The sequence below is a fragment of the Sinohyriopsis cumingii genome, chromosome 3 (assembly GCF_028554795.1).
Source record: "Sinohyriopsis cumingii isolate HCF-2022 chromosome 3, ASM2855479v2, whole genome shotgun sequence".
In the NCBI taxonomy this organism is placed as follows: Eukaryota; Metazoa; Mollusca; class Bivalvia; order Unionida; family Unionidae; genus Sinohyriopsis; species Sinohyriopsis cumingii.
In genome coordinates, this window is record NC_142963.1 from 132,871,943 (window position 1) to 132,890,951 (window position 19,009).

Consider the following 19,009-nt stretch of genomic DNA (forward strand, 5'->3'; position numbering starts at 1 on the left):
TCCTTCAAATCTAGCCATTATGGTTTAAATTACAAATACAAAATAATTTCAGCTATTTAATATGAAGCAGTGGATATTGAATTCAGGATAGTCATAAATTGTAACAATGTTATATTGTTTTGACCAATCAAAACTTTAAATATCAGCACGGACTATACCTGACAACAGTGTAAACTTGACAACCGCGGGCAGGCAAGACGACCTACTCCCATCATCATCAAACATTTTTTTTAACAGTTTGGAGGGAGTAAAAGTCTAAAATGTATAAACTTGATCTTCCTATAGACTATAAAGAAGCGGCAGCCATTGAGCGCCGCAGAAATATGGAAGAGCAAAGAAAATCTCGGATTTTCAATGCTAAAGTTCGAACAATCGGGGTAAGTAGAAACGTTCTCATGATTCTGTATCGTGTACACATGATTTAAATGAAGCAATGGAAATCGAGCCAAAGTCTGTTTCGATTAATTAAATGTAAGAAAGTAGCACATATGCCAAAGTGTAGGATAAAGACAGCGACAACTGCCTATATAGGAAAGTTTGGAATCATAAATTGTGTTGTACATTATAGGCACAGTTTAGAACAATCTAGACGCAAATATAAAAGTTATGTCCCTTTGCAATAGGTCTGCGGTCATTCGCAGTAAAAATGCATTTTACTGGTCGATCTGTTCATACAGGTATATCAGAAAAAAAGTATAAATGAACAAAATGCTCAAGAACTCTGTTTCACTTGCACTAAACATTAAGATTTACAAAACATACCGAAAATTCCACATCTAAACTTTTAGCAATAATTATGAATGTGATATTTTCTTTTTTTAAGTAAACACTTTAATGACTTGAAAAGGCTTGGTTTGGTAGGAATACAGACATTTTTGTTTATAGCCTACAAGAAAACCAATGATGATTGATTTGCATCTATGTTTTAATGCAGGGTTGGTCATTAGTCCCACATGTAAGACCTCAATGCTGATATTTATGCGTTGGGTGTCTTGGTCTTACTGCCTAAATAATGAAGCTGTGTAGTATGTTTTAATGCTGACTAACATCATTATGAATGTCAAATTTTCAGGAATGTCTCACACAACTGGCAGCCAATAACGCTGAATTTCTACAAAATAAAGTCATAATGATTTAGTCAGACTTACTTACTCTGATGTCTTTTCTCTAATAAATTCAAATTCTCACAGAAGAAATGGACATGTTTTCAAGTTTCGTTGGCCTACATTTCAGTTGACTGGAATGTGATGGAAGCTGGGAATGCCGAAATCGGGTTAAGTTGAAATAATTTTCTTTAACAAAACAAATAAAAATATATTAACATTGAAGAAAGTGTTTAGATAGCTTCGTTTCATTCAAGATTCTTCTCATCCTTTTAACTGATTTGTAGGAAAAATACATCGTAAGAGTCAGTAAAGTCTCACTAAAACATTATAACTGTAATTTGTTGACAAGCGCCAATATGGGCTGCCAAGTATATGAGATATTCCTGAAAATTTGACTTGTCATTCCAATGTAAAAGGCTGTTGAATACGTTCATATCATTCTTGAAAACTAAAGTACCATACACAAGCTATGATCTCTTTTACCACTACTTTAAATATACTAAACCATTCATCAATAATATTGTCATCTATTGTATGAGCTTACATCAGTACAGGATGATATGACAACTTACTTCTGCATTTAGCAGTGTTAAAAATTACTGCCAGCCCAGTGGCCTGATTCCAGTCATTTTCAGAGCATGACAGAATTATGTCATTTGCTGCAATAGTTGCAATCTCAGAGCTATGCTGGGTCTGAAAGTTAAATTTTAATACTGCAAGAACTTTATTTTTAAAAAACTGTTCATAAATGTACATTTGAATGACATTAACTACAAACTTTAATTACAGTTTTACCTCATTATAATGCAGCTCATAGGCACTACAAAAGTGATCAGCATTATAAGTGATGGACCCCTTATGCTGGGGGATGTTTCCAATATGAATGTGTTCAGATTATGTATTAAAAAAAACACGAAAGTAGTGTATTAAATGGTTTAATGGAATCACAGTATAAATGGCCTCTTATAATGTGATTTCATTAAATTACTAGGAACTAAATCAAAGTTGTAAAATAAATTAAGTAGCAAAGATAAAACAAATGGTAACCATGCTTGTTGGGTACATAAACATACTAATGTTATACGAGGGGCATTGTTATGGGGAGAAAGAGGTTTATAGTGAGGGACCACATGTTCAAATCAAACATTAAATTGTCAGGGTTCCATTGCCTTATTTGATCATATTTATGACAGTAATGATCATACCATTAATTTCAAATGCTAACATGCTGCATTTGATTTGCATATGGATCAGTTTTAATTATTGTTGAAGTCTATACTTACGTAGTAACAGTAATAGTTCTTTTCTTCAAAGGTTGATGTTCAAGCCCTAGAACAACAAATGAAAGACAGAAAACAACAGGAAGAATATGAAAGAAGAAGAACTGAAGCCTTTGGTATTTATCAATTAGACACCCTAGAATTACACTGTATTCCTGGGACTTTTATTTGGTTATTTTTTGCTACCCTGGCAGTTAGGTCAAGTGAGCTTATGGTATCACTCTGTGTCTGTCATGCAGCATCCATCATCTGTCACCTCTCATTCATTAAACAATTGCTTGTTACCAATGTGGAGTCCATATTATTTACTGTTCTGAATTCACTCAAACTTAGAAGATGGCTAATATGATTAAGGTCCCCAATGAGGTGGATAATGAGAGAGATTCATGCATATTGATGAGGTAATCTTAATCACTCTCTGATTGCCATTGTTTTTCATCCATTTTTATCAGACTTGGAATACATGTATATGCTTATATCATCATGATCTCAGAGGAATTTGATGATGAGTGAGATCCATACATATTAATGAGGTGATCTTGCATCTGATTTACCGAGCTTGTTACCACTCTGGAGGCCATATTTCTGATCTGATTTTGATAAAACTTGGAATATCTGCTTATATCATCAAGATCTTGGACAAGTTCAATAATGAGATACATGCACACATAGTAATTAAGTAATCTCATATCTCATTAGCTAGAGCTTGTTACAATACTGGAAGACATATTGCTGATACAAATTTGATCAGACTTGAAATGTGGGCTTATATTTTCAAGATCTTTGTAGATTTTGATAATGAGCAAGGTCCATGCTTAATAATGAGGATATCTTGCCTTTATTGGGCTGATTGACTGAGCTTATTACTATTTTTATCTCATTTTGATCAAACTTCAAGAGGTTTATTTTGATCAAGCTCTTCCATGAGTTTGATAATGTATGGGATCCGCACATATTAACCAAATGATCTTGCATGTAATTAGCTGAGCTTTTTACTACTCTAGGGATGGTATTTTCCATCCAGTTTTGATAAAACTTGGTAAAAAGGTATGAATCAAGAGTTTAGATTTCATGAGCAAGATCACATCTGATTGGCTGAGCTAAGATTATTCATCACTTTAACAACTGTATTTCTGATCATATTTTGATTAAACTTGGTCGGTAGGTTTACATCATACAAAGAGAGGTGGTTTAGTAAACCATAATCAGTAAATTTCATTGGCTAGCCTTAGGATGCAGTAAATGATGGCTGTTGACAGTTCTGTCAAATGGATCTATAATTTACTGTTAAAACTACTTGTGCTTTGTAATAATTAATCTTTAATTTGCCATAACTGGAAACTTCACTTTGTGTCATTTTCTGCAATTAATATCCTACTTGATATTGATTCTTGCTCTCAGATCCTTGGGTAATTAAATTATTATGGGTTTAGCAACCTAAAATCTTAAACTGCCATTAAAACTTTTCAAATAAGTCACACTTTGGCTGCTAAAGTTTGAAAAGTTTTTGGAGAACTGCCTGCCTTGGAACATATGTTAGCATGCTATTTTTAGTACCAATAAGGGTCTGCTTAGAGAAAAAAAGAGAAGAAAAAAAGCTTTTAAATTAATTTTTCATCTTGCTTGTGGTCTTTAACGTTCAGTTAGATGCAATGTAATGACTAAAAATAAAATATATTTATCTTAAATTTTTCTTTCAGCTTCTGATGCAGTTCGTAATGATAAGATTTCATTGCTTTTGCAAAAAAGACAAGACCAGGATGTTCGTGAATTGAATTCTGCTCTAAATGAGTTCAGGATGCTCCACCAGCAGCCAGAAAGCCGGCGGGAGTTTGACTTATATGACCCAGATTATCTGAAAAAGGATAAACCAGCCAGAATCAGTGATGATGACCCCAGGTGTACCATTTCTGGTTTACAGAAGTTTGAAGGTATTTTTCAGTGTAACCTTGTACTACAAATATATTTTGATGTGAACTTAATTAATGATCCTTGATGATGATACGACGACTGAGAAAATCTTTGAGAGAATGCAATATATGTAACAGATTTTAACTCAGTATTTTATTGATTGTATATTTTGTACTTAATCTTTTATTTTATACACATTTAGATAATTTTAATGTCGGTGTGTTTTATATTTTATCTTATAATACTTCATGTTTACATTTACTTGGAAGGATTTATGTTCCTAAATTTTGTGCAATTCCTGTCTTTTTTGGTGCTTTTTCAGAACTTTTTAATTGACACAATATATCCTTTATTGTGCTGAGATACCATGTAACACTAATAGATACACACATAAAAATAATATTTTATCATTTTTGTAGGGGTCATAAGCCCGTGTGTGTGTGTATATTTTGGATTTTTATCGTAGCTTTAACAATTTTTCAGTCATATCACTACAATGTCTTTAGTGCGACAGTTTATAATGATGCCTGGCACTGAGGCATCATGCTGCAGACATGTAGCATCATGTTCTACCCAGTCACATTATCCTGACTCCAGGCCGACCATTCCTAACACTAACCTTTTATTGCTGAGCGCCAAGCAAGGCAGCTGTTAGTACCATTTTTGTAAGTCTTTGGTATGATTCATATGGGATTCAAAACTGCAACCTCCCACATCCAAAGTGGACACTCTAACCACAAGGCCACTAGAGCTGTCATAAGGCCTAGTAAGTTTATGGTATGGTGTATTATCCATTGTGAGTCATCTCTTGTCCATCGTTTGTCACCAATTTATCATTGCTGTTTATAACTAATTTTCAAAAACCACCCAAAAAATTTGACCGATTTGAAAGAAAGCATCTAGGCATTAAACTCTTTCCAACTTATTCAAATGAAGTCAGTTTGCCGTAAAATATTTGGCTGTCATTAATAAAAATATATATACCTTAAAAACATCTCAGAAACAGCTAAGTAGAATTTGGCCAAATTTTGAGAGAGAAAAAGCATCTTGGAGAGAAGCTCTCATTCATGTTGTTTCAGATGATGAAAATTCATCATCAAACATGGCTGCCATTACTAAACATACAAACACTTTTAAACATCTTCTTTTCAAAAACCCACTGAACAGAATTTTTGATCAAATTGACAGAAAGCATCCTGGTATGATGTTCTTTTAAATCTGTTCAAATAATGGTGATCCATCATTAGATATGGCTGCCATTACTAAATATATACAAATCTTTAGATGACTTCTTCTCATGTTTTAAATATATATTAGTAATACACTTTTCCAGGTAATTCAGTTGTACTTGTGATATTTGGAACCTTGAATAAACCTTGAAACTGTATACTGCTAACATGCATTTTATGAATTCTACACCACCACCACAATACCAAAAGAAGATCATTAAATAACAACATTTATTTATGCTAGGCCATGAATTACTCGATTTTCTGAGAGAAATAATCTTGATAATTCACTGGAGCTCACTGTTAATCAATAGACATTGTTAACATTATGACCAAGAAATTTTGTAAGTGCTCAAGGATACTTTGTGATCTGATGGTAAATATGGCAATCTTGCATTCAGGTGACCAAGGTTCAAATCTAAAGTTATGTGAATACTTTTTTCTTCATTTTTTTTTATGCTTTGAATTGGAAAGGAGAATTGTTATTGCTTATATTTTCTGTGTGAATGTACATTAAACATATCAGTATAAATGGTAAACTGTGTACATTAAACATATCAGTATAAATGGTAAACTGTGGACATTATCACATGATATAGAGTAAGAAATCTGCTACTTCAATTTGTTATACATAATACTAGCCAATAGTCTGTTATACATATTGCTAATCAATACAGTTGAGCATAAAAAAAAGAAAATTTGCTTGCCCCAAGTGAATAAAATATATTTTTGTCTCGTGTGTGACAAACTTTTATTAATTTCACAGACACAATTAGATATATTTTATTCACTCAGTGCAAGCAAATACCCTCCCATAAACTCAGTAAATGAGGGTTTTGGAGTATAAAACAGAGGCAGATACAGGCATTCATGCAAAAGAGTAAATTTATTATATTTCATATATATATATATATATAGCCTCTTTTGATTAACTTTTTCATATGGTCCCATGTATCAGTATCCAATGTTTTGATCTAACCAAGTGACCATATATGAATTTGTGTGTTACATTAATATATTAGTGTATGTGATTTGGATATTTAATGTAGCTTTAACAATTTTTCTGTTATATCGCTATGATGTCTGCATGTGGCAGTTTATAGTGATGTCGAGCACTGGGGCATCATGTCACAGACATGTAGCATGATGTCCCACCAAGTCACATTATCATGACACCAGGCTGACCAGTCCTAACACTAACCTATTAATGTGGAGTGCCAAGCGAGTCAGCTGTTAGTTCCATTTTTATGTCTTTGGTATGACTTGGCTGTGGTTTTAACCCACATCCTTCCGCATCCAAGTTGAACGCTCTAACCACTAGGCCGCTGGAGCAGTCCTACTCTGCCTTATAAAAGGGACAGTGTTATAGTGCAGTACCTTATCATAATCGACCAGTAATTATTGTTTTTTTTTTCTTCAAAACAGGTGAAGACCTTAATAGCAAAGCTAGAAGAAAGTATCAGCAAGAGCAGTTGCGAGAGTGGTCATTGGAACAGTCAAGAGAGCGAGAGCAGGCGATGAACAACCAGTCTAAAGCTGACTATCTTTATGAGCTGAAGATGAAAGAGCTTGACCAGAGGGCCATGGAGCTACAGCAGGCAGAAGAGGAATGCCGTAGAGCTATCAACATGGCTACTGCTGATTATAACAATGCTCTGGTAATATGTCCAGAATGACTTCTCATTGATAATCTTGTTTTATTGATCCAATTTCGTCAAAAGATCACTGTAAATAATTCATCTAAAGCAATTGAAATGCACAAACTGGCTTACTAAACAAAAAGGTTTCTCCAATAATGTAGTATCATTTATTATCATGGGTCTTAATTTTCATGGTTTTGTATAAAAGGTACTTAAATTTATGGTTTTGCCTATCAAAGTTTGCATATTTGAAGGTATTTGTGAATTAACATCTACACATACCCCAAATAAAGAATACAAATAAACAAAACTATGACAACAACAAATGATGGACGCTTGAATTTATGAGCACAAATCAAAACACCTGTCAAAATAAATCAGTTACACTCAACATCAAAGGGAGCCAACGTAGTCAGTAACACCAAGCTAATCAGTAAGGAAAGCTCATGTATATGACCTCTTCGTTAAAACACTCTCAAAAAAGTTGTGACATCAGTTACTTTGTGATAACCCAAGGCATTTACACAGTAGCTGAAGACTGGTAAAGTTCCCAGTCAGTCTGGATAATGTCATCATCCTACGTGTGAACCTAATACATGACCAGCTGCCCTTGCTCAATGCAGCTAGCAAGCATTGTCAACATTTGATGTGCTCAGAGCCCATCAAAGCACCAAGATTCTAACTAAACTGAACAGCAATTGAATCACTCCTCTGTCTGAGCCTGCCTTGCATACAAACCAATTTCAATCACTAAACTTTACTTAAACCCTCATCAATGAAGCTGTTTTGTGCTGAATGGATAATTGCAGCTGATGTGGAAGTGCATGAAAGATTAGACCTAAATATCTGTGGTTTGAGAATACAGGACTTGTTTATTCCAACAATTTCAGGACAAACATTTGTATGCACCAGCTGATTTGGTTGATGTTATGCTGACTCAGTGGTTTTGTCAGAAAATCACTGAAATGTGAGCTTCAATAATACATGGCAATGAGTGTTTTATACACAGTCTCTTAATTAGTAATCATGCCTCAGTGCTTTGAAACATATAAACTACTTTTCGATTCTTTTCTTTAAGAGTTAAAATCAAACAAATGCATGTAAAAGCTAATATCTGTTACCAGATTACAGAAATGGAGTTGATTTATCAGGTGGCTTTGTTGATCTTTAGGAATGAAAAACATTTATAAAAAATATGAGAAAGGCACTTTGATCACATTTCCTCGGCATAACATAGCCAGTAATGTGTTAAAAGTGCCATTAAAACCAATCCCATTTCCATCACATGATATAGCCAATGATACGTTAAAAATATCAGTAACAACTTTATCTCAATTCCATTGCATGAAATAGCCAAACATGAATTGAAAGGACAATTAAAACCAATCCCACTTCTATGGCACAATATAGCCAATATGTTAAATGTACCATTAAAAACCAATCCTATTTCCATAGCATGGCATAGCCAATAATGTGTTAAAAATACCATTAAAAACCAACCTCATTCTATGGCATGATATAGCCAATAATATGTTAAAAGTACCATTAAAAACCAATCCTTTCCATAGCATGACATGGTGAATAATGTATTACAGCTACCATTAAAAACCAATCCCATTTCCATGGCATGATGTAGTCAATAATATGTTAAAAGGACCATTAAAAACTAATCCTATTCCATAGCATGAAATGGCAAATAATGTATTACAACTACCATTAAAAACCAGTCCCATTTCCATGGCATGATGTAGCCAATAATATGTTAAAAGTACCATTAAAAACCAATCCCATTTCCATGGCATGACATACCCAATAATGTTTTAAAAGTACCATTAAAAACCAATCCCATTTCCATAGCAAGACATGGCAAATAATGTATTACTACTACCATTAAAAACCAATCCAATTTCCATGGCATGACATAGCCAATAATGTGTTAAAAGTACCAATAAAAACCAATCCAATTTCCATGGCATGACATAGCCAATAATATGTTAAAAGTACCATTAAAAACCAATCCAATTTCCATGGCATGACATAGCCAATAATGTGTTAAAAGTACCAATAAAAACCAATCCCATTTCCATGATATGACATAGCCAATAATGTGTTAAAAGTACCATTAAAAACCAATCCCATACCATGGCATGACATGGCTAATAATGTATTACAACTACCATTAAAAACCAATCCCATTTCCATGGCACGATGTAGTCAATAATGTGTTAAAAGTACCATTAAAAACCAATCCCTTTTCCTTGGCATGAAATGGGTTATATTGTATTACAGCTACCATTAAATCCCATTTCCATGACATGATGTAACCAGTAATGTTTTAAAAGTACCATTATAAACCAATCCCATTCCATGGCATGACATGACATGGCTAATAATGTATTACAACTACCATTAAAAACCAATCCCATTTCCATGGCATGACATAGCCAATAATGTGTTAAAAGTACCATTAAAAACCAATCCCATTCCATGGCATGACATGGCTAATGATGTATTACAACTACCATTAAAAACCAACCCCATTTCCATGACATGATGTAGCCAATAATGTGTTAAAAGTACTGTTACCCCCCCCAAAAAAAAAAAAAAACAGTCTGCACTGATGCCTTCATTCACATTGTTTCTTAATGATTCTGTATACTGGGTTATGTTATATTAAGGTAGCTCACTTTCATAAAATCAATACTTCCTGTGCAGCTCGATATGACATTATCATTGCATTATGACATTATCAATATGACATCACTTGTTACCTTACATAGTTCAGTGAATTCTTTGAAACATAATGACATAAAATGACATGATTGCAACTTCTGTCTCTTCTTTAATAATGAAAAAGAAGCATTCTTATACAGTTTAAAAAAATCAAAAGGTCTCTGAGAGAAAATAAAGTAAACAAAATATATGAGACCTTTGAAAATATTGAACAGTTTATGACCTGTTGTGAAATCAGCAGTGCAGGCTTTCTGTTGTAGAAAACTTGTGTGATTTCAGTAACTAAGTCATACTGAAAACGTTCACTCTCCATCATACCCTTTTCTTTGTTATTTGATAAAAGGACACCACCACCCCTCTTCAACTAGTGCAAATTGATGAATTGTTTAATTCTTATTCAGCTATTTTCTTTATGGGCAATTATGCTTTTGTATATAATTATCATTACTTGGGGATTGATACTTAACTAACAGTAGCACAAGAAAATGCACCCCAATATATAAATTGTTTACTCAATCTTTGATTGCTTGAGTCATTAGCTTAATATAAATTTTTTTTTTAAAGTTCAGTATTTCACAGGCAATCATCCTTAAAGTATTTTTCTAACTATTTAATTGATTTTACTCCACTCTTTTATTGCTAGTGCCAAGATTAATATAAATTAAATAAATTTAATTTCTTCTTTTCTTTACCAGGCCAAAGAAAGAGAACATAAAGAAAGGCTAGCCAAACAACAAGAACTGGATGACAACATGACAGAAATTGCCAACCACATATTTGGAGATGTCCTCACAGAAAACCCAGCTGTGGCTCAGAGTGCATTTGGTCCACACCGTGTGATTGTAGACAGGTGGAAGGGCATGAGCCCTCAGCAGATTGAGCAGATCAAGGCTGAACAAGAACGTCAGAGGAAAGAGAAAGAGGTATTATTTCTTCTAAATAATAATAATCTTTATTTAACATGGCTTTTCCATTTTCAACAAGTAACAATAGCTGTTATTAGCTATTTTTGCCACAAACAACATGTGTAACAATCAGGGCTGAGGCACCACAAGAGTACTCAAAACTGCCTATCGGTACTGAGGTTCAAGCTTGTAACCCACCAGCTTTGAGTTGGTTGGTCTACCAACTGTGTTATCTGACTCCTCCTGTTCTGTAATCTGAAAATAATGGTAGTTCTGACCTGACATATTTCAGAAGTTTTTTCCTATTAAACTACTGTAATCAGGTCCGGTGTTTATTTGAGTGTTAAGTCCCATTTCTCATCATATGAATTTTTTGCTGACGTTCACTCATGAATGCATTTCAAGATTTACTTGAATTACCTCCCTCATATTCACGCTCACTATCGTGAGAGAGAGAGAGAGAGACAAGATGCATTTTCAGAGTATGTATTATAAAAATAAAATACAAATTTGCAGCCATCCATTTCCTCTTGTCTGCATATCATTGCATTCTGCTCATTACACTGATGTATTGCAAATAGTCTTTTGTAAACATTTGTTGCAGTTCAGCAGAAAAAAATATGATAACATGTTGCACATCTATGCTTTTGATATTCTTATTTTCTCAGAGAGAGAAAGAGAGAGAGTCACAATTAAATCCAACAACTTCCACCTAAAATCAGTTGGTACATTTCAATGCATTTTTGGGACAATTGTTCCAGATCATTAGTATAATAACACTTTCATAATCCCAATATCAATTATCTGATTTAGCTGCAGATAAAATTCACACAACACAATCATCATGGCTCCATGGAATATTAAAGATAAAATTCAAAACTCAATGGACCATATAAAAATTTACAAGGCACCTTGAGTAAAGCAATGTTGCTAACAAAAGACAAAATTTTTTTTGGACACAAGCATATAAAGTTTAAAATCCTTAATTGTGAGGGTGGTACCTGTATTTGTAAGCACTGATGACAAATCTCCAATAAAAACATTTGCAAACAGAAATAAAGGAGATTTGAAAGTATGAAAATAATGCTTGCATAGCTGTCAAATTCAATAACAATGAAATGACATTGAATGACTACCATTCATTTAGATCCAGGCAGTACCAATCCATTTCTGATTGATCAAATGTCATAAGGAATAATAAATATGTAATGTTTCTTCTGTTGAACATATCCCATTCAATTTGTCATTAATCTAAACAAGTAATAAATTCCTTTTGAGTCTCTTGCTTAGAAATCCAAGTGTGCAACAACCAGTCAATACAACTTCTGTGTTTCCAAAGGGGGAGTCATATCAAGTGTTCATGCAGTCATACAGTAATATAATAACATGCATACTTCATGTAAGAATTGCCATGTCAGTATATCAATCTCAACTACATAGATTATTGGTGATCCTGAAGTTCTATACTTAAACACCCTCAAATTTCATTACTGCATTAAAAATGGAAGAAATGAAATGAAACTGAATAAGATATGTTTATAGCATTTAAGAGAGAAAAATATTTGTATGTTTGGTATCAAGAGTAAAAGTATAATGTGTGATGGTCAATTATAAAGAATAAGTTAATAGGCTGAATAAAGGCAAGAGTTGTATGCAAACATAGGATGGCTAAATACCACAAGCAAGTAATAATATATATAATCAGTAGGGAATATTATTCATATGCTAGGAGTCTAAAAATATATGACCTGTCAAGTTGTCACTCTTCATATTCTTGCCTTTTAAAATGTTCATTTGCTTGTGATGTAGAAAATTGGTTAATTAGCCACAGGGAAATGACTGCTCATAATCCATTGTTATAATACTTCCAGCCAGGATAATTCTTTTGTTTTGTTGTTTTGTCAAGTGAGATAAAAATAGGGGATGAATATATATATATATATATATATATATATATATATATATATATATATATATATATATATATATATATATATATATATATAAATAATCATTATTTGTCTTTAATCAAAAACAACAGTAGCACCTAATTAACAGCACAGTTATATAAATTCTGGACTTAAACACTGTGCATTGGGGGCAGGGGGAAATCAACACAATAATCAACACAGTAATGCATCATCTGAAATCTACCTGACATTGTTATGCATTATACCATACACATATTTCATCACCAATATGTGCCTCACTTTTAGACAGAGTCACTATATTATGGCAGTCTGCACAAAATGGTAGCCATAAAAAAGTATGAAAGGGTGAATCTTTCATGTGCAACAGGAGGGGAGACAGATTCTAATTGTCACCATCAGGAATCAAATCCAGTTTGTCTGTCTCACATACCACTAGACTAAAACATCCAAAGCAGCTTGGCTGGTTAATAAATGGCCTTATATACTAAGACCAATACACTCCTACCTTTTCCTTGACATTTGTCCTTAAATGTCACCCAGATTCACCTGTAAGAGTGGTTGAACCCTATTCCCAACCTGGCTGCCAGGTATGGAGAGTTGGACAAGCACCAAATGTAACAGGAGGGGAAATAAACTTTTAGTGTCAAGATTGGGGATTGAACCTGGTTCATCTATATCACAGTTAGGTGTACATACCACTAACATCAAAGTTCTAGACCAGCTCTGCTGGTTAATATTTGCCTCATGTACCTAGACTGCTACACATGAAAAGTGACACAAAGGAATGAAAATCATTTTTGGTGTTGGTAAGTTCATGATTACATTAAATTCTTCTTGCTAAGTTAAATTGCTTAAATTGTGTCTGAATATAAGATCTGCCATAAAATGTTTTAAAACATCATCCATAACTACAAGGAATTAAAATAATAGTTTGGCAGATACAAATTTTTATATCTGAAAACATTTAGGGTCTGAACATATACAGAAAAAATCTTTCTAGCAGTAGCTCCATAATTATTAATTGATGTAGCGGTAGTATTTGTTAAAGTCATATTTTCATATGCCAAAACACCGTTCACAGCAAGAAAAGAGTATTCAGTGTTTCTAAAAAAACAGAAAACCTGCATTCCAAACTCAGTGTTCAAATTTGGGACCTCAATTAAAAAATCTTAGGAGTCATAACTCCGCAAACTACTCAACCCCAACAAACTTAAACAGTTGTGTTCCAAAGGCAGTGTCCAACTACAATAATGTAGTGTGCTTTAAAATGCACAATGTCAACTGGCCTGTTACATCTGAGTAATACAAAGCTGAGGTCTGCATTACTGTTGCTGATAAATTTAAATAAAAGGAAGGTGTCAAATTTTAAGAATATTATTAATTCCATCTAAATATAATAACTTTAAAATCTGTATAAAAAAACTAAATGATGAAGTATATTGGAGTTCACATTCTGAAGTAAGATGATGCTGGAGTGTAAGGGTGTGATGCTATTTGGAACTGACTACAACTGCTGTTAATTAAATGAAAGAACAACATACTGATTAAAGGAATGACTGACAATACTGATTAAATGACTAACAATTACTGTTTAAACAAATGACCTACAATACTGATTAAACAAATCACCAACAATTACTGATTAAACAAATGACCAATAATACTGATTATATAAATGACCAACAATGCTGATTAAAGGAATGACTGACAATACTGATTAAATGAATGAGCAACAATACTTCCTTCTTAAAAAAATGACTGACAGTACTGTTTAAATAAGTAACCAACAACTGGTTCACAGATGTTTCTGAGCACGGATACATATAATCCCCAATTATATAAATAATTTGTGATTACACAGTTGTTTTAATAAATTTTCAGCGTCTTAGACAGGAGGAAGAGTTGAGGAACAAAGAGTGGGACCGGCAGAGAGTTGCCAATGCCCGTGCTGGTATGCTGTTGGAGCGTGAAATGGCGAGAAAGAAGGCAGAGTTGAACCGTCAACAGATTGATGAGAACAGAAGGTTGGCTCAGGAACAGAGAGCCCATCAGGAGTTCCTTGATAAAGAAGTGTACACCAATCCTCCCACTGCTGCCTACTTCATGCAGTTCAACACATCTACACGATAATCAAAGAACCTATGCAACATGGGGGGACATGAATATGGAATTGATTGTCAATATTGTGCTATTCTTTCCAACTTGTGAATGATAATCTAAAGATGGCAGTTAAGAAGTTGACTATTAAATCAGTGACCTGCAGTTTTATAATTTTCAATGTTCACAGTGTTGTGTTCTGCTATCACTTTCATTCCAGAAGACAAATACTTGGATTATTACTCCTTTGGCTCTTTTTTGGTTGATACAATGATATTTGTGATGCAATTGATTATTTTGAGTGCTTAAATGTGATCAAGTTACATTTTTCAAAGGCAGACCATCTATTTTATAATATCAATACTGAGCTTTAACGTGGGAAGAAAATTGACCTTTGAAGCATTTGCCATGTAACTGATTGGAATTTTTTTATAAAAGTAGCAGTTGTGCATTATTATAAACTAATTAAAGCACTCTCTCACTATCGGACCTTCATTTTAACACCATTATAAGGTGTACATGATCATGGGTCCTATTTCATTATGTAGTTGTCAAATTATGGGTATAACATACTTCATTATAGTAAGCAGTTTCACTATAAAAAGGTCTACTCTATGGCTCCATGGATGGTGTAATAATGAGGGAGCACTATACAGTCTCACTGTTTAGGGTTCTGCTGTATGACTGGTATGGACAGTGTTATAATGAAGGAGTACTATACTGAGAAACTCACATTTATTGGTCAGTCTGATCAAGTTACATCGTTTATTTTTATACAGGAGATTGTAAAGTGCACATTCATAATAGTAAGTCAATATATTGTATATGTACATTGTTCATTATTAATTCTGTTATTTCCAGTATTACTCCAAAGGTCATTCTGTAGTTGTTTTTTTTTTTGTCTGTGATAGAAGATTTTAAAAATTATAATTCAAGAAATTGTAATAATAAGCTATAGAATGATGAACATGTTTTGATTAAATCATGTAAACATTATGTTGTTTTTTTCTCTTAAATGATCTAATCATTTTTGGTTACATATCTTTAATGACCACTCCAGTGGCCTAAATGGTTAGAGTATCTGCCTTGGATGTGGGAGGTTGTTGGTTCAAACCCGGCCAAGTCATACCAAAGACTTAAAAAAATGGTACGTGCAGCTGCCTCACTTGGTGCTCATCACTAAGAGGTTAGTGTTAGGACTAGTCGGCCTGGTGTCAGGATCATGTGACTGGGTGGGACATCATGCTACATGACCTACAGGTTGACCCTTGGCCATTACAACACAATATGTTGGATTATTTCTGTTGGAAAATTATATCAACACATGCTATGATTGCTTTCCAGAGGCTTGTTGGTGGTTCTATTTTTGTCTCCACCAGACCAGAACAGCTGAGAATCAGAATATTTAGCAGGCCAGTTGTACCCCAAACCGTCTTTGCTAACCTCTGTTGGATCTACTGTTCATTTAACAGAGGGTCATGTACAACTCTCTCTTATTGGGAATTCAAACACAGAAATAAGTGTTGTTACACCAGTTAACTCGGGGGGAAATTCACCTTAAGATCTTCTGACGCTCAGGAACCAGAAATTGAAAACCACAGTGGTGAGGAAATTTCAGCTGAACTAGCTTGAGAAAGCAATAATAATGAATTACTTCCCAAGGCCAATTGTAGGGTGAAAAAGACATAATAGACCTAATGAGACAAAACAAATTGCTGCAGGTACTTGCAAAAATGACAGCCAAAGCCAATAAACTGTCAAAGGAATGTGAGTCTTTAAAAACCAAATGAGTCAGCAAGGAATAAACATGAAAAACTTGAAGAACAGCTATCAGATTTCAAGACTAAATTTATGAGCCTTGATAAAACAAACAAAACCATCAGATGTGACCTACATAAGACATCAAGCCCTTGCCTTATTACGGAAGAGGACAACACAAGAATGAAAAGAGAAAGTAAAACAACTAAACAAAGGCAAAGATTTGCGCCTGTCAGAAATTATGCGAATTACATATGGCTTATAATGCTGCTTCAAACAGCATGCATCCTGATATTTTAGCAGCAGTGTAAGAAGACATTATAAATATGAAAACAGAAGTTGTCAGTACTCTCAAAGAAGAATCACACAAGCACATCAGTGAAATAACTAGGCTAAATAAAATAAAATAAAATGTCCAGAAAGAAAAAAATAATTCCAGACCCACTGAGAATATAGGGAAAACAAACCTCCATTTCCTCAAGCTACAGTGAAAAACTCTCTACCACACAATGTCACAATTAGCAATAAAGGGTCTTCATATCTCAGACATAACAGCTTTAGTGTACTTGATGTAAAATAAGTTTGAAACTCTGTATATAGAAAACACTTGAAGTCTGTTTAGTGGATGACATTACAATTTGCTTTATGATACCAATCAAAGCTGGATTAAAACCATGAATTCTATGAATTAGCAACAGCTGGTTCATGTAATCATTAGGGTAAAAGAGGTATCTAAAACAATAATTGATCACATTTATACTAACAATGCTGACAATATTATAGAAGTTGCAGTTCCCCAATATTCCATAAGTGATCATTATTCTATATGCTGAAAACGAAAACTAAGTCAAAAGAGTAAAGCTTATCATCACAAATATATCAAGTTTCAAATAATGAAAAGATTCAATTCACAAATATTTTTTAAAGAACTGAAAGATATCCCTTGGTTAGTAATTGAATCTTTTCATGATCCATCAGATGCTCTTGATAGATTTGTTTACTGATACCCTGAACATTTGTTTACTGATACCCTGAACACACATGCTCCTATTAATTTCAAGAGAGTCAAGCAACAAAATCAACCAAACTGGATTACAGGTGATATACTGAATGCTATTAAGACAAGGGATAGATTTCATCAATTAAAAGATACAAACAATAACAGATTATGATGAACAGAGTCAAGTCAATGATTCAAAAGGCAAGGAAAACTTATTATTCCACTGAAATATCAGATAGCATTAGAAAAAAGAACCCTACAAAACTCTGGAAAACCTTCAATGACTTGAGAGAAAAATCTGTCAATAAAATGCAATTTGCATGTATTAGTGATGAAAATGGCGATATTCGTCAAGAACCTCTTGAAATTGCAAAGGCACTCAATGATTATTTTGTGAATATAAAACAAAAAACTTGTCGATCTCACAGCTCATAAAAAATTCTTCAGTGATGAATTAAATTAGCACATTTCATCAAAACTTAGCAAAGAAGAGTGCTTCAAAATACCTAAAATAAGTTTTGAATTCATTTTAAATGAATTATACCAACTTGACATCAGACCAGCTTCTTTATAAGTGCTAAATTCCTAAAATTCTCATCTCAAGTGAGTGCACTTTAATTACGTATATCTTCAATTTAAGTATTTACACAGGTATTTTTCCAAACAGGCTAAAACTGGCAACAGTAACTCCAATACATAAGAAGGAAGATCTTTCTGATATGAATAACTCTAGGCCCATATCAGTTTTATCATTGCTTTCCAACAATATTAGACATGTTTTTAATGAATTCAGACACTATATGGAATCATTTAATTTACTACACTCACAACAATCAGGCTTCCGTGAAGGACATTCATGACAGACTACACTAACTAGAATGGTGGATGATTGGTTAACAGCAATATATCAAGGTAACCTTGTAGGCACCGTGTTTCTTGACCGTACAAAGGATTTTGACCTTGTAAAGCACAAAATCTTGATGAAAAAGCTCAGCATATATCAAGTTACACATGAAAGCTTAACTTGGTTTCAAACATATCTTGAAGGCAGACAACAACAAGTTTCTATTTTAAATAAACTTTAAGATAAGAAACTGATAAAGTCAGGTGTTCCACAAGGATGAGGCCTTGGACCATTACTCTTTCTGCTATACATCAATGATTTACCACATCACATTGAGCTATCCACCACCATTATGTTTGCAGATGACACAACATTATATAACATTTTATCAACAGGCAACAAGATTAGAATAAATTAGGTAAAGATTTGGTTAAAATAAATAACTGGTGTGAACACAATGGTATGAAGATAAATGCAGCCAATTAAAAGCCATGATCATAGTCAGTCAAGCAAGAGTAACAGTTGAGAAAAATTATTTAAAAGTAATGATAAAAGGAATGGACATATCGACAGTT

General features: G+C 33.5%; 1 protein-coding gene across 1 annotated transcript; it reads left to right on the plus strand.

The window, feature by feature from the left end:
- The first annotated feature begins 168 nt into the window (after positions 1-168).
- On the plus strand, positions 169-15,828 carry LOC149803887 (RIB43A-like with coiled-coils protein 2). Its single transcript, XM_089953701.1, has 6 exons — positions 169-377; positions 2,421-2,502; positions 4,087-4,317; positions 6,952-7,184; positions 10,595-10,822; positions 14,617-15,828. Exons 1-6 carry the CDS (start codon positions 261-263, stop codon positions 14,863-14,865), a joined length of 1,140 nt encoding a protein of 379 aa, XP_089809827.1. The 5' UTR covers positions 169-260; the 3' UTR covers positions 14,866-15,828.
- Positions 15,829-19,009: the final 3,181 nt, after the last annotated feature.

Bases quoted from the DNA above. Each gene is read 5' to 3' on its own strand.
- LOC149803887 (XM_089953701.1), top strand. From the start codon at position 261: ATGTATAAACTTGATCTTCCTATAGACTATAAAGAAGCGGCAGCCATT. The intron at 2,503-4,086 runs GTATTTATCAAT...TTTTTCTTTCAG, and splicing joins AAGAAGAACTGAAGCCTTTG to CTTCTGATGCAGTTCGTAAT. The intron at 7,185-10,594 runs GTAATATGTCCA...TTTCTTTACCAG, and splicing joins CTGATTATAACAATGCTCTG to GCCAAAGAAAGAGAACATAA.